At 44.3% G+C, this 12477-nt stretch overlaps 1 protein-coding gene across 5 annotated transcripts in view; it reads right to left on the bottom strand.

The window, feature by feature from the left end:
- Positions 1-12477, bottom strand: part of LOC126929359 (serine/threonine-protein phosphatase 4 regulatory subunit 1-like) — an 86739-nt gene that overhangs the window by 7639 nt on the left and 66623 nt on the right. For all 5 annotated transcript variants that reach the window (XM_050745585.1, XM_050745588.1, XM_050745589.1 and 2 more), the window contains 8 exons: positions 11604-11762; positions 10720-10904; positions 9180-9649; positions 6874-7067; positions 3861-3956; positions 3003-3188; positions 2583-2744; positions 1550-1650 (listed from right to left, as the gene is read on the bottom strand). In XM_050745585.1, the coding sequence (XP_050601542.1) occupies positions 1550-1650; positions 2583-2744; positions 3003-3188; positions 3861-3956; positions 6874-7067; positions 9180-9649; positions 10720-10904; positions 11604-11762 (1553 nt within the window). The remainder of the gene's footprint in view (positions 1-1549; positions 1651-2582; positions 2745-3002; positions 3189-3860; positions 3957-6873; positions 7068-9179; positions 9650-10719; positions 10905-11603; positions 11763-12477) is intronic.

Here is a 12477-nt window from a genome sequence, read left to right as displayed (position 1 = left end):
TTGAAGTTCACAAAGGTCAACAGATCAAGCGAACACTCTGAGATTGCACGACCGCCCCAGCGTTTCTCCAACTGCAAACCGAACCGGATGCTCCTGCTCGCAGCTCTTGGCAGCACGAGGCGGTTTCACTGCAGCGAGGTCCGCTTGGAGAGAACTGGGAGCGCGTGCTCCTTACTCCAAAAGACAAAAGCATGCAGGAGACGGCTGGCTGCGAAAACCCACTACCAAAGCTTTCACTACTTTCTAAATGGGGATGGGGAGAAGGACATGAAAATAAATGGCATTGTTTTCACCCAGGCAACGAAAGGAAATGAAAAAGAGATGGGGAGGAAGTTAGAACCAGAAGCCAGGAGTGCTGGTGAATACTTTCATATCAAAAAACACTGTTTTCAAAAAAATGATACCAATATCATGGGCACGGGAGCACAGAATTCATATCAGTCGCTGTGCCTTCAATAAGCCGGGAGATGGGAGATGGGAGATACGGCGCGCAGCGGGGGAAGATAACGTGGTCAGGCACTGGGGCCGCGCTACCTCCCGGGGCAGCCCTTCTGGGCACCGAGCACGCCCACTTCCCGTGCGCCGCCGCTAGAGGTCGCACTGCTTTCATGGAAAACGTGGGCCTGTTTTTCTCGACTCAGAACAGGATGCTGGGAACATGGTACAATGACTGAAACCTCAATCTCTCAAATTAAGCAGAATGATTAAAGACCACAGCAAAGAGAAAGGCTTTCGGTTTGCCCCTGGCATCAGCCAAATCATATCCTGAATAGCTGCAAAAGCCTGATGAATTTATTCGGGGAAGACAATTATTTGAGAGATTTCTAGTTGTGGATGAGAAAAATGAAAATTAAAGACCCTGAAATGAAAACAAGGTAAAAACTAAAACCCAAACAACAACTGCCACAAACAAATTCCCCCACACCATGAAAGGCACATTAGATACCTTAGGAAGGGGAGTTATTTAAACTGATGCTTCTACCCTTTCATCATCACTAAAGCCTGGAACATTCCTTTTGCCAGCTCAAGACAGAATTAAATAACTCCTTCAGGCACAAAATGATGTGCAGATAGGAGCCACCTTGGGAGACCTTTTTATTTCGTAATCATCTCATCTGGGTTAGACCCCTTCCTGTCTCCCACAGCAGCTAAAGGGCATTAGGCATGCTGTACCCTGCGGAGAGGACCACACTCAGAATGTTCAAGAAAGCTCTGGCAAAAACTGCTCCGATTAATAGGAAAATATTGAAGAGTGGGTGATTCATCTTTTATTTGGTTCAAATAAATTGCCTTCTAGAACAGCAGAACACTCTAATTCGAAAGTGACTCAAGCCCTGTCTTCATCTGAAAATGAATATCTCCCCGGAGATTGTGGTATTTGTAACTTCGGGTTTTTGGAATTCTGTTTATACCTTAATAAAAACATAATCTCTTTATCTAAAAGAACACTATTACTGCTGCTGCTTTAGAAATCAATTATATGGTAAGAAAATGAAGATTTATTCCACCTAGTTTGCCTTCTCATATCCCCAAATATATTTTTACTTACTCTGCTAGTTCATATCGAAACCTCCAATTCCTGCTGTTATCAGTCACTACAAATTCTTGAAGCTGATAAAGATAGTCTCTCCTCTTGTCTTCATGAAGCAACTATTTTTTAAAAATGTATATATAAACAAACATGTATAATCCTTCAAAATGACCCCAAAGGCCCCCTTTTATTCCACTTCCGATTAGATATTTGTCACTGGTAAGAACTTTTGCATTTCCCCTACACCTCGTAGTCTATCACCCAGCATGGCTGTGAATGAACGCTGCCGTATACTGACATCAAATGCATCCCTGAATGCCTCCAACCTTTTCCCCTGGCCAGGACATGTGCTTATTATGTATTTCTGAATGCCCCTGAGGTCTTCCTGCTCTAGTAATTTCCTACCTAAAAACAAACAAACAAAAGCCCAGTCTGTGCGTGTTTGGAAGACAGCACGCCAGTGCCGCTGCCCAGGGAGCGAGGCGGCCGCTCTGCACCAGGAGAGGAGAGACTCGGCTGGAGCAGCGCACACCAGAGTCCATGAAGGGCAGCTCTTGGTCATGTGGATGAGAGTAATTAGTTTCTCTAGGTCATTTTTAAACTCTTATTTTTATATTCATCATTCCTTTAGGGGGTGGAAAAAAGCCAGAAGGGAAGCAGAAGCGCCTTGCAGAAAAAGTGCTTCATGCAGAACAGAGGTTGGACTTCAGCCCAGGCTCTTGCCCTGGGTGACTTCTGGGCAAGTCAGGTCACTACCCGGGGGCCTTGGTTTCTTCTTTTGCAAAAAGTGTGCTAGGCTTTGTGTCTACCATCTTCCACAGAATTAAAACTCTAACGGACAGGAAAATTAGGAGAAAAAAGTTTAAAATATTTACCCATCACTGAAAGAACTCCCACTTAAAGATTATGGATGGTACATTTCAGCTAAAGAAAGCTAAACAACTGCATTGTTTTTTTTTTTTTTTTTTCACTGACACCATATCCATCCAGGGTTTCACAAATTTGATTCAGAGAGGGAGGCTTGTTTTTTGCTTTTAACTCTTCTTCCTACCTTTAGAAAATCATACAGGTGTTTAAGAACTCCTATTCGCACTTCATCCAGATCCTTTAAAAATCCATTGAAGATAGGCACCAGGTCAGCTGCTGTTAACTGATCCCCAAGAATCACAGCCAGCTCGTGAATGGAGAAGGCTAGGGTTCGCCGTACCTTCCACTAGGGGTGCATAGCAGACACACGAATCACGACAAGCAAGTGCAATTCAACCTCTTTCATATCTTACGTGGCATTTTTGGAGCAAAATGAATACTGCCAGGTGTTGGACACTTAAAGCTTTATTTCGAACAGAGACCAGTAAATATGCCAATTTGCATCCACATAAAATTCAGGTCAATAAGCCTTGCTGCAGCTTCCCTTTTCTCCTTAATGAATGACCCACCCTCTTTCTGCACATGCCTCTGAAAAGGCTTTTACCTGTACATCAGAAGCCAGTGTTTCGTATGTATCTTTCAGGCAGTGCCAATTTTGCCTGCCCAGGGTCAGCGCCACCCCTGGGAGGCTGTAGGCACAGTGTTTGGCTATGTCAGTATCAACAGTCTGGGCTCGAGCTGGGTCAGTCATGGACACATACTGATCTAGCAGCGGCTGAGGTATTATATCCTGGGAAATGAGAGAGAAAGGAGGCCATCGTGCATGCAGGAAAATACTCATGGAAAACACGGAGTTTGGAGTTTAGAGGTGAAAACAATAAAGGAGAAATGTGGGAGGAACAGGAGGCCTTCCTGAAGTCAAAGGGCTTCAGATTGCCAACTCTGTTTTCTCCAGAGAGTGGGTTTTCAATTTTGATTGAAGTGAAAGCAACACCCAGAACTCATCTTTTTAAGATTGGCACAATATTTGATATCACAGAGGACAGTCTAGACAGCAATGTCTGCTTAGGCTGGTACATATAGCTCTTGAGAATGGAGACTGGCTTCTCTTTCCTTACAACTGCCCCAAGAACATAGCACCTGAGACCTTATACTCTGATAATCAAGCCTATGTTTGACTGTGTTTGATTGAGATAGAACTCAATCAAATCAGTGTTAGATGTCCTTTTTTTCTCATATTAGTTTGCTTTATCAAAAACACTATTATAGATTGTTCAGAAGCTTAAACACTACCTTACAATTAATTTTTTACAGTTATATTAGCAACACAAAATACAAATTAAAATATGTAATCAATATTGATGGAAGAAAAAAATATTTGGTTCCAAGTCTTAAAGTTAACTTTAAGAAAATATACAGTTTTGAGTTTTTTTGTTGTTGTTGCTGTTTTCAAGAAACAAACCTGTAATTTAGATTTATTCTCTTCAAGTAGGGTGGGATCCCGCCTCTGGTCAGCCTCCAGATGGTCACGGGTTCCATTTCTGGGTTCACCAGGATCCTACAGAGTTGATTGGACATGTTACCAATTTGCTCCAAAGGAAGCAGCTGTCCTGTCACTTCCCCTTCAAAGAGTCCTTTTTCAATGCCAGAAATTACTTCTGTAAGCCAAGGCAAAAGCTTTCCTTGAAGTCAATGGTATCTTTCCAGATGTTAAAAATTACATTTGCACAGTTACATATGATACTGTATAAACCAGTTCTTTTAAGTGCTAAGGAAAATTGATTTCATACATTTTAATACAAGACTGCTGGAGGTCCTTACAGAAATACAAAGGCTAAAGTGAAAGCAGTGAGGAGCAACCCTGTGAGTTTGCATCCACTATTCCTTATGCCCTAGGGACTCCTGGTATGGCTAACCAAGACCTTTAAGTAACATTCACGTGTTTGAGGCACAGACTACTCCAGAAGGGTGAGGTTTGCAAGAAATGGTAGAGCCAGCACCTCCAACATTTCTCGGTAATTACGGATTGCAGCAATGGTGGGTCCCCAAAAGAGGATGGGGGCTGGGAAACCCAATGGATCTGAGAGAAAAGATGTGGCTGATATAGGAGTATTTACTCAGAAAATTGTCCTAGATATTCACATGTACAAACACTCCTAATGTTTGCTGATAAACCTTTACATTAGGTTAACAATTAAAATGAACAAGGACATTCAATGGTGACATATTGGTCTCTGATCATTGATTAACATTAACTGAGATGGACCTGACCTTCTCCTTCAACCATAACATGGATTTCCAACTTGCATTTGAAATGTCATACTGTCTACCAGCTGAACGAAGTCTGACAAATCAGCTCAATATAGGATCCAGGAAAGTTGATTAACACACCGATAGATGCTTCGTTTGCTCTGAGGCGCACTACCAGAACCTTCAATTCCCAAGGTTTCCACTGATAGGTACTGTTTATTTTAACAGAGGACATGATAAAACAGAAATATTTTGGTATAAAAACCTAAGACCTCAATTTCTCCAAGTTAATAAATTCACATATAGTAACAAGATGTGTCATTAGAATCACTATTATCCCTTTAGAAATTAATTTTATTCCAAAGTCTTCAGTGCAAGCATATGTGCAGCACTTTCTCCAGGAGCCAAATCAAGGCTTAAGCAAATCACCACAAGTCATGGCACCCCCAGAAGGTATTGTGAGTTCATTCCCCAAACCCCAGTGGGACACCATGCTGGCTGGCTATCTGTGCACCCACCACTCAGCACCCAGCAGCCTTCTTTCTAGCAGGATGCCGACTCCGTTCGGGGGCTCCCATGTTTCTGTCCGGTTCACCATGTTCAACCCATGAATGCATGCTGTGACTGTGGCCAGCAAGAGAGAGGCAGAAGGAGAGGACAGGAAGGTGGTTCCCCGCCTGGGGTGTCCTTGTTCTTCAAAAGAGACAAGTGGGAAGACACAGGCCCCGCCTTCCACCAGGCATTTCATGCTGACAAGAGCCACCATGGCCGAGGGGAACGGTGGGCAGATCAGCACCAAAGGGATGGAGTCCACCTGCCCAGACGCCACCCAACCACAGCGCTTCTTCCTGTTGTCTTGTGCAAGAGAACATATTCCTCACGGTTCTTGGAGATTTTTGTCTCCTTTCCCTTCTTTTGCGACAGGAAGCATCCTAACTAATCCCACTAGGACCCTGGAGTCAAGCCGCAAATTCAAGGGCTCTGCCCTCCCACATCATAAAACAAAGGCCCCAACTTGAACCCTTTTAAAGCAGCAACTGAAAAGCCCCAGTCTGGAGGAATCTGTTCTTTTTTTTTTTTCCTCCCACCTCTGTCTATGATAAAGAAGTCCAAATACTATCACATCCCCACCAAGGTAAATGTGGTCACATCCTTCTACTTAACACCTGCAACTTCTGCACTCTAGGTAACAAGGTTGACAATAATGAGTTTTCTTGCTATTTTTTTTAGCAACAAACCAGCAGAAGAGGATATCACCTCATTTCTTACTAATCACAGATAACCAACCCCTACACATTTTATGTTTGAGTTTTAAAATGTTTTATTTTGCTTTATTAGAGCAGGCCTAAGGGGTAAGGGGAGTGATAAGTTAATCACTGAAATCCAATTATAAACTGTATGAACAGAGAAACAATTGGTATTTAGGCCCTGAAGACCGTGAGATTGAGGAGATTATCCATTACAGCACATGATAACCACACAGTGCTATCCCAATGACTGTTATGACCACAGACCCCTCCCTCATTTTAACCCTCCATTCTGCCCCCTACCTGTGGAAGAGCCCAACTTAAAGCGGTCTGAGTGGAAGCTCAGTAGAAACTAGGACAGCTCAGGAACCTCCAGCTACAAGAGGCTGACCAAAGCTTCTGGAGAAACCTGAAGAAATAAACCATGGGTCCCCCCTCACTCCAGCTTTGGGGTCGTCGTCTCACAAGGGGCTGGTTCCACCCACAGGAGGAAAGGGGTCACTGGTGCTTTTTCAAAAGCTCTCCTCTGAGAAACAGGGTGCCAGGACCAGCACTGGAGCACCCATGTGTGCCAGAGCGCCTACCAAACGGGGGGCTTGTGTGACGGCTGCTCTCAGAGGCCTCGTCCACTTGAAATTCCAGGAACTGCCTGAATTCACCCTCCACTATTATTAAAAGATGTCAATGTCTGTTAGCAGTGACACAGAGCATTTACATGGTTGATCTCCCCAAAGAACAAGTTCTTGTCATCTCTGGAGAAGAGGGAAGGTACTTTCTGGTACCCACCCATCTTCATGGGAGCACGTCGGCACTATCAATCACCTGATTGATTGGTTGACTAGTTATCCAAAGCATGACCTTAAGAATAAAATGAAATTTGCCATTTATCATCTCTGCTGGGATATATTAATAAGAGAAAATGCTGCTTTGTGATTTCTGTCACATCCTCGGTGGCTGAGGGATAGGGCAAATACTTACTGTGCTTTGTAATATCCTGGCCACAAAGAGCTCATTCTGAGATGATGAGGCCGACAGAGTGATCTGATTGTCAGAGGCAGAGCTGGGATCTGAAATGGACACTTCATTTAGACCTGCTGTTGGCTTGCTCTCGGGTTCATTCACGGAGTCAAGCTGTGCAGCTCTCAGTGCAGCTGATAATACCTGAACTTGAGCTGTAGGAAGAGAAGTTTCAAGAAATTTAACAACTTTATTTGGTTTGTGGGGTTTTATTTCAGAGAAGTCTTCAAAACAACACAGTCTGCACTAAGCTACATGGTGTGGGTGTACTACACTGACACGTATCTGTTCTGAAGTGACAATGCTCTGCAGTCTCAAGACAAGCTCTCAGCAAGGTGGTGATATTTCCGGCCATTAATAATAACTACTCCAACTAAATGCCAGCCACGCACAGAACATCAAACCTGAACTTGAAAAGTCTCAATTCGGAAAAACCCGAGTGACTCCACCACATTTTAGAGAAAGACAGCATGGTATCACTGAACAAGGATGACTGGGAGGTCGCTCAACTCAGTGAAGGGTATCCTGCTCCCCCATTTATAAAGCAGGATGGCTACTCTCTCACATACACATACACACATGTGGACACACACACCCATGCATGAATACATCCATTTACACACAGATGAGTAATGCTCTCACTCACCAAGCCCCAAAGGCTGCCGATTCTTTCTGTCCAGAGTATGACAGTTTGAGATTCTCTGAACAGTAAAGATAACATATTTCACATACCTTTCTGTAAAAACAAACTGGATGTTTTAATGTCCCCAGCCTCCCAAAAGACACACACACACACACATTACTTCCTGCATCCTGCTTCTATTAGTTAAATTTGGTGGACTCCAAGATTCATCAAAACACTGAGAGCTTGTAGCTGGCTCTGTGCTGTGCCCAGGACAGGTTCCACCACTCCAGTGCTACACACCAGGCCCTTCCCAATAGGTCTAGTGACATCTCCTGCCTGCCATGGCCAGTTCACAAATAAAATGCATCACTTATTTCTGGATCTTCTGGGATCATAGATCCCTTTGAGCTCTGAAGAAAAGCTCTATGGGCCTTTTCTTACAAAGAAATTAAGTATGCACAAACATGCAAGATTTTACAAGTAATGATTTTAGGGAACTGAAAGAACCCTCTGAAACTCATCCCCTGACTTCTCTGAATGGTGGGTTCTCAGTCAATCTCTAAAGACCAGGCCAACTGTCACCTGCTATGTGAGGTCTCTCCCAGACATTTCCTCTACACATCACATCCCCTCCGCTCCCAGCCCTCGCCATGCCCCACAGGGTGGCTGCCCGCACAATCCCCTTAACCACGCCACAGGGGCCTCGGGGGCCGATCATCACTGCCCAGCCCCCAGACCAGGTCTCACACCGGGGATTAAGGCAGCTCAGTCGTGTGTTTTCCAAAAACAGGCTTTTGTCTATAGCTATCAGAAGTGATATGTTACATGTGCCCATTCCTTCAGCAAACATTGATTTAGTTTCCTTCATAAATTTAAGGATAAAGAATAATCACACGGCTAACTGAATTTTCACAGTTCCCTTCCTGAAAGCTTCACAAATCTCTGCCCAGCAACAGCAGCAAGTGCTGTTTCTTCCAATTTCTCCAACTCAAGGAAGAATACAAATATAGCACTGTGCAGAGAAGGAAGATCACGATAATGGGATATGGATTGCGAGGTCCGGATCCCTGATCAGATGCTCAGTGGGAGCACGAGTCATAAAATGAAAAATACACCACAGAAGTAGTTGTGCCTTTCCTTCCTGTACAAAGACAAGAACCTTTAAGTTTAGCTAAGGGCTGCGTTAATAGGCTCCAAAAGGAGGCCATCCTTGGCTATTCATAACTAGAAAGGGCATTCTATGTGGGAGATGATGTAACAGCGTGTCTAAGGAGCTAACAAAATTTCCCCTGCTACAGATATGCCCACAAACTACCCACTTTCCTATTAGAACTGACTTCAGACTCTGTGCATGTCCATCTGCAAAATTAGAAAGCAAAATCATTGCATAGGTACCTGCACAGAGGTATTTCTGACTTTTCAAGCTGTACTGAGACTGAACAAGTCTCTCCTCTCAATGTGTACGCAGTGTAAATAAATACAGGTCCACACACACATGCGATACAGGTCCACACACACATGCGATACAGGTCCACACACACACGCGTCAGTACACAGGCCTGGGGAAGAAGGAAGTGGCGAAATGCAACACACGACACAGAAACATCCCATCTTCTCTTTAATGACAATGAACAACATTTACCTTGAACATCCGGATCATTCATCAGATGCTCCTGCAAACTATCAAGGACTTTCTGAATCTCACTCCGGGCCACACAGTTGTTGTGCACAACCCCAGGTCTGCTGCAGTAATCCTCCTGAGGCCCAGCCTCGCTCAGAAGTAGCTCTAAGTCCTTGCTTATGTCAGGGAGAGGAGTTCGCCAATAAAGAAAATGACTGAACACATCCTCAGAGTTCCCTGGGCAGGCCCAGGAATCTGATCCAGGGTAGCTGCTGATGGGGAAGTCGCTATTGTCAGAAAGCTTTGAGAAGGCGCTGGTCTCTGGGGAAAGCCCGGTCAGCTCAGCTCCAGCCGACACACAGCTTTCCACAGGGTTTTCCGCTGGGCCGTCAGGGGAGCTACCCATGTGCGGGAAATTGCTGGTTTTCGCTGAGGTCCCTTCCACGGGTAGCTCTGGCTCCCTCTGCACAGGCTTTGCTGAACTAGTTAAACTGAGGGAAGCAAACTTTTAATACTGTGTAATAGACTGAAAGTCACAGGGAAAAACATGAGAACCACATCCTCACCCAGTCCTCCACTTCCTAGCTGACCACTTGCCCCTCTTTGTGTCTCCTGGTGTCAGCAGACTAAAATCTCACGAAAGGATGAGAGGTTTAGTCAACCCCCACTGCCCCGCCGGGAGTATGATGGGCACTGAAAACACCACCTGAAGGTTCAGCCAGTCTTGCCACTACATTCCAGGGCTAAGCCAGCCTGGACTTCTGCTGCAGCACCTTTGGTACATTTCATCCATTTCCTGCTCATGAGTACTTCCACCAGGGGGCAGGCATTAGAAAATAAAAGGCGCTGAAACTGGTAAGAGCTGGCAATTTGTTAACCACCTTGAGGTCTTGAGGAAGACACTGCCCATGGGCCTGCCATACAGCAGGAGCTCAAGGAACTCTGATAGAAGAGGGATAAAGGGAGGATGGGCCAACCTCAGAAGGATTTGTATTCTGTGAGGCATCAGTTACCCACTCTCACACACCTGCATGCTAGCAACAATGGAGAGACGTTTACAAACAACCTCAACGAGGATGGTTAGTGTATACACATCAGCCTCAGAGGAAAGACATGACAAAGTCAAGATCCAGCGCCATACTAGCAAACACTGCAGGGTCTACCACTGTTGGTCAGGAGTGCCGCCTTTATGTACACGCAACCTAACCTCCAAAAAAGTACATTTGGAAGACTTCACATTTTTCCCTAGGTAAATTACCCAGACAACTTAATTAATCAAAAAGTAAGAGAAAATTTTCTTTATAGGTTTTTTAATCACTAATCTCAATGCGTATTTTATCTAAATTTAGGAGACACAATAGCTTCATTATTTATAACCCAGTAGTCATGTTTCAAAATCATTATTGCAATTACTTTTTGCTTCTTTACATAATTAAAGCTCTAATATTCCATCTTGCCCAGAAGGTCACTACTAAAACTCGAGACAAGATAATTGATGAAATTTTAGGTGGGTGCTTAAGGTACATCGAGGGTCCTGGTGGTGACGCTAGCCAAAGCTTACCTGGCAGGGCAAGTGTTACCACCACTGCTGGGAGCGGGTGAGCCAGAGGCAAAACCAGAGTCGAAATCCTGGGTGAGAGGCCGGATGCTCAGGGCACCATCCTCTCGAAGATAAAGGCCAGCCCTGGAGGGGTTTGCAAAGGTGGAAATGAAGGGGCCGAGGGACTGGAAGGCAGCCTGGCGCACCTGGAACCAGAGAGAACACTGCTGTGAATGAATGCAGCATCGGCCAGCGGTGGTGGCCAGGCCTGAGTCCAGGCTGAAACACGTGGTTGGACATCACACAAGCTACTCTCCAGCACATTACATCTATGGACATTTACTGCTTTCACATTACATCTATGGACATTTACTGCTTTCACATTACATCTATGAAGATTTACTGCTTTCACATTACATCTCTGGAGATTTACTGCTTTCCAAATCATTTCCTAAATTCCAAATACTATTATTCAACAGAAAGTAAGGAAAAATTTAGCCCCATTATACTGTATTCATTCTTCCAGAATATTAATTTTATATAAATAATACATTTTGTATCAAGTATTTGAACAGGCCTTATTAATCATTACAGACACGTTTATGATAGCAACAGAAAAGGTAACAGTTTAGTTACATAGTTTTTTCTTTCTCAATTATGATTTTCATGATATTCATTCACTGTAAATGGTATGGTATACCTCACCTTCTTAATTCACCCCAAGTTTTTGAGATTTTAGTTTCCCTGAGACCTCACACGGTGTAAATGTGATTATGGCAATCAGTAACTGAAGGGACAAAATACAAAGTTACGAGTCCAGAAGTGAATCCCAGCCTGGAAGCCAGACGTAGCTGGACAGTTGGTCAACACAGGCCAGTTGTCTGGACAGGGCTGCTGGCACTCACCCATCGGCAGGGGTCGCTGACAAGTCTGATGAAGAGCGGGGAGAGCTGGGTTCTGCGGACCCCAGGGGAGGAGCTGTGTGACACAGCCGTGAAGCACTCCGCACAGGCTTTCCGCATGCCCCAAACAGCATCAGAGCAGAGCTCAAAGAACTTTGGGATCTGCCAAAACAAACAAAAAGAGTGCTACTCCAATTGGAGGCCCTGAGGAAGAGCAGAACCTGTTTGGGTTGTTTGTTTGTTTGTTTGTTTTTGTGAAACAGAGTCTCGCTCTGTCGCCCAGGCTGGAGTGCAGTGGTGTGATCTCGGCTCACTGCAACCTCTGCCTCCCAGGTTCAAGCGATTCTTCTGCCTCAGCCTCCAGAGTAGCTGGGATTACAGGCATGTGCCACCACATCCGGCTAATTTTTTTTATGTTTAGTAGAGATGGGGTTTCTCCACGTTGGCCAGGCTGGTCTCGAACTCCTGGCCTCAAGTGACCTGCCCGCCTCGGCCTCCCAAAGTGCTGGAACCTATTTTAATGAAGTAGTGAAGGCATATGCAGAAATTAATGACAAGGAAAAGGAAAATACATACTGGTCTAAAAGGAATCATTTGAAACAAACAGATATTATAAGAAGTGGAAATTAACATTTCTTTTACCTCCTAATTTTAGTAAATGACTTGGTTACCTTTAACAGATAATAGAGAAAACCCCAAAAAGGGCAGAATGACTGATATTTGTTATGTAAATTGTAGAGAAGATTGTGAAAGACTCTGAAACAGTAGATGTCCCAACTAACTCACCCATCCAGGTATCACTGTCTTTGACTCACTATTTTACAACTCTGAAGTGATAGAAGGTAAGTTGCTAAAACCTGATAGTAATGCAAATAAT

Source organism: Macaca thibetana, chromosome 10 (assembly GCF_024542745.1).
Source record: "Macaca thibetana thibetana isolate TM-01 chromosome 10, ASM2454274v1, whole genome shotgun sequence".
NCBI lineage: Eukaryota > Metazoa > Chordata > Mammalia > Primates > Cercopithecidae > Macaca > Macaca thibetana.
This window is presented reverse-complemented; position numbering and strand designations above follow the sequence as displayed.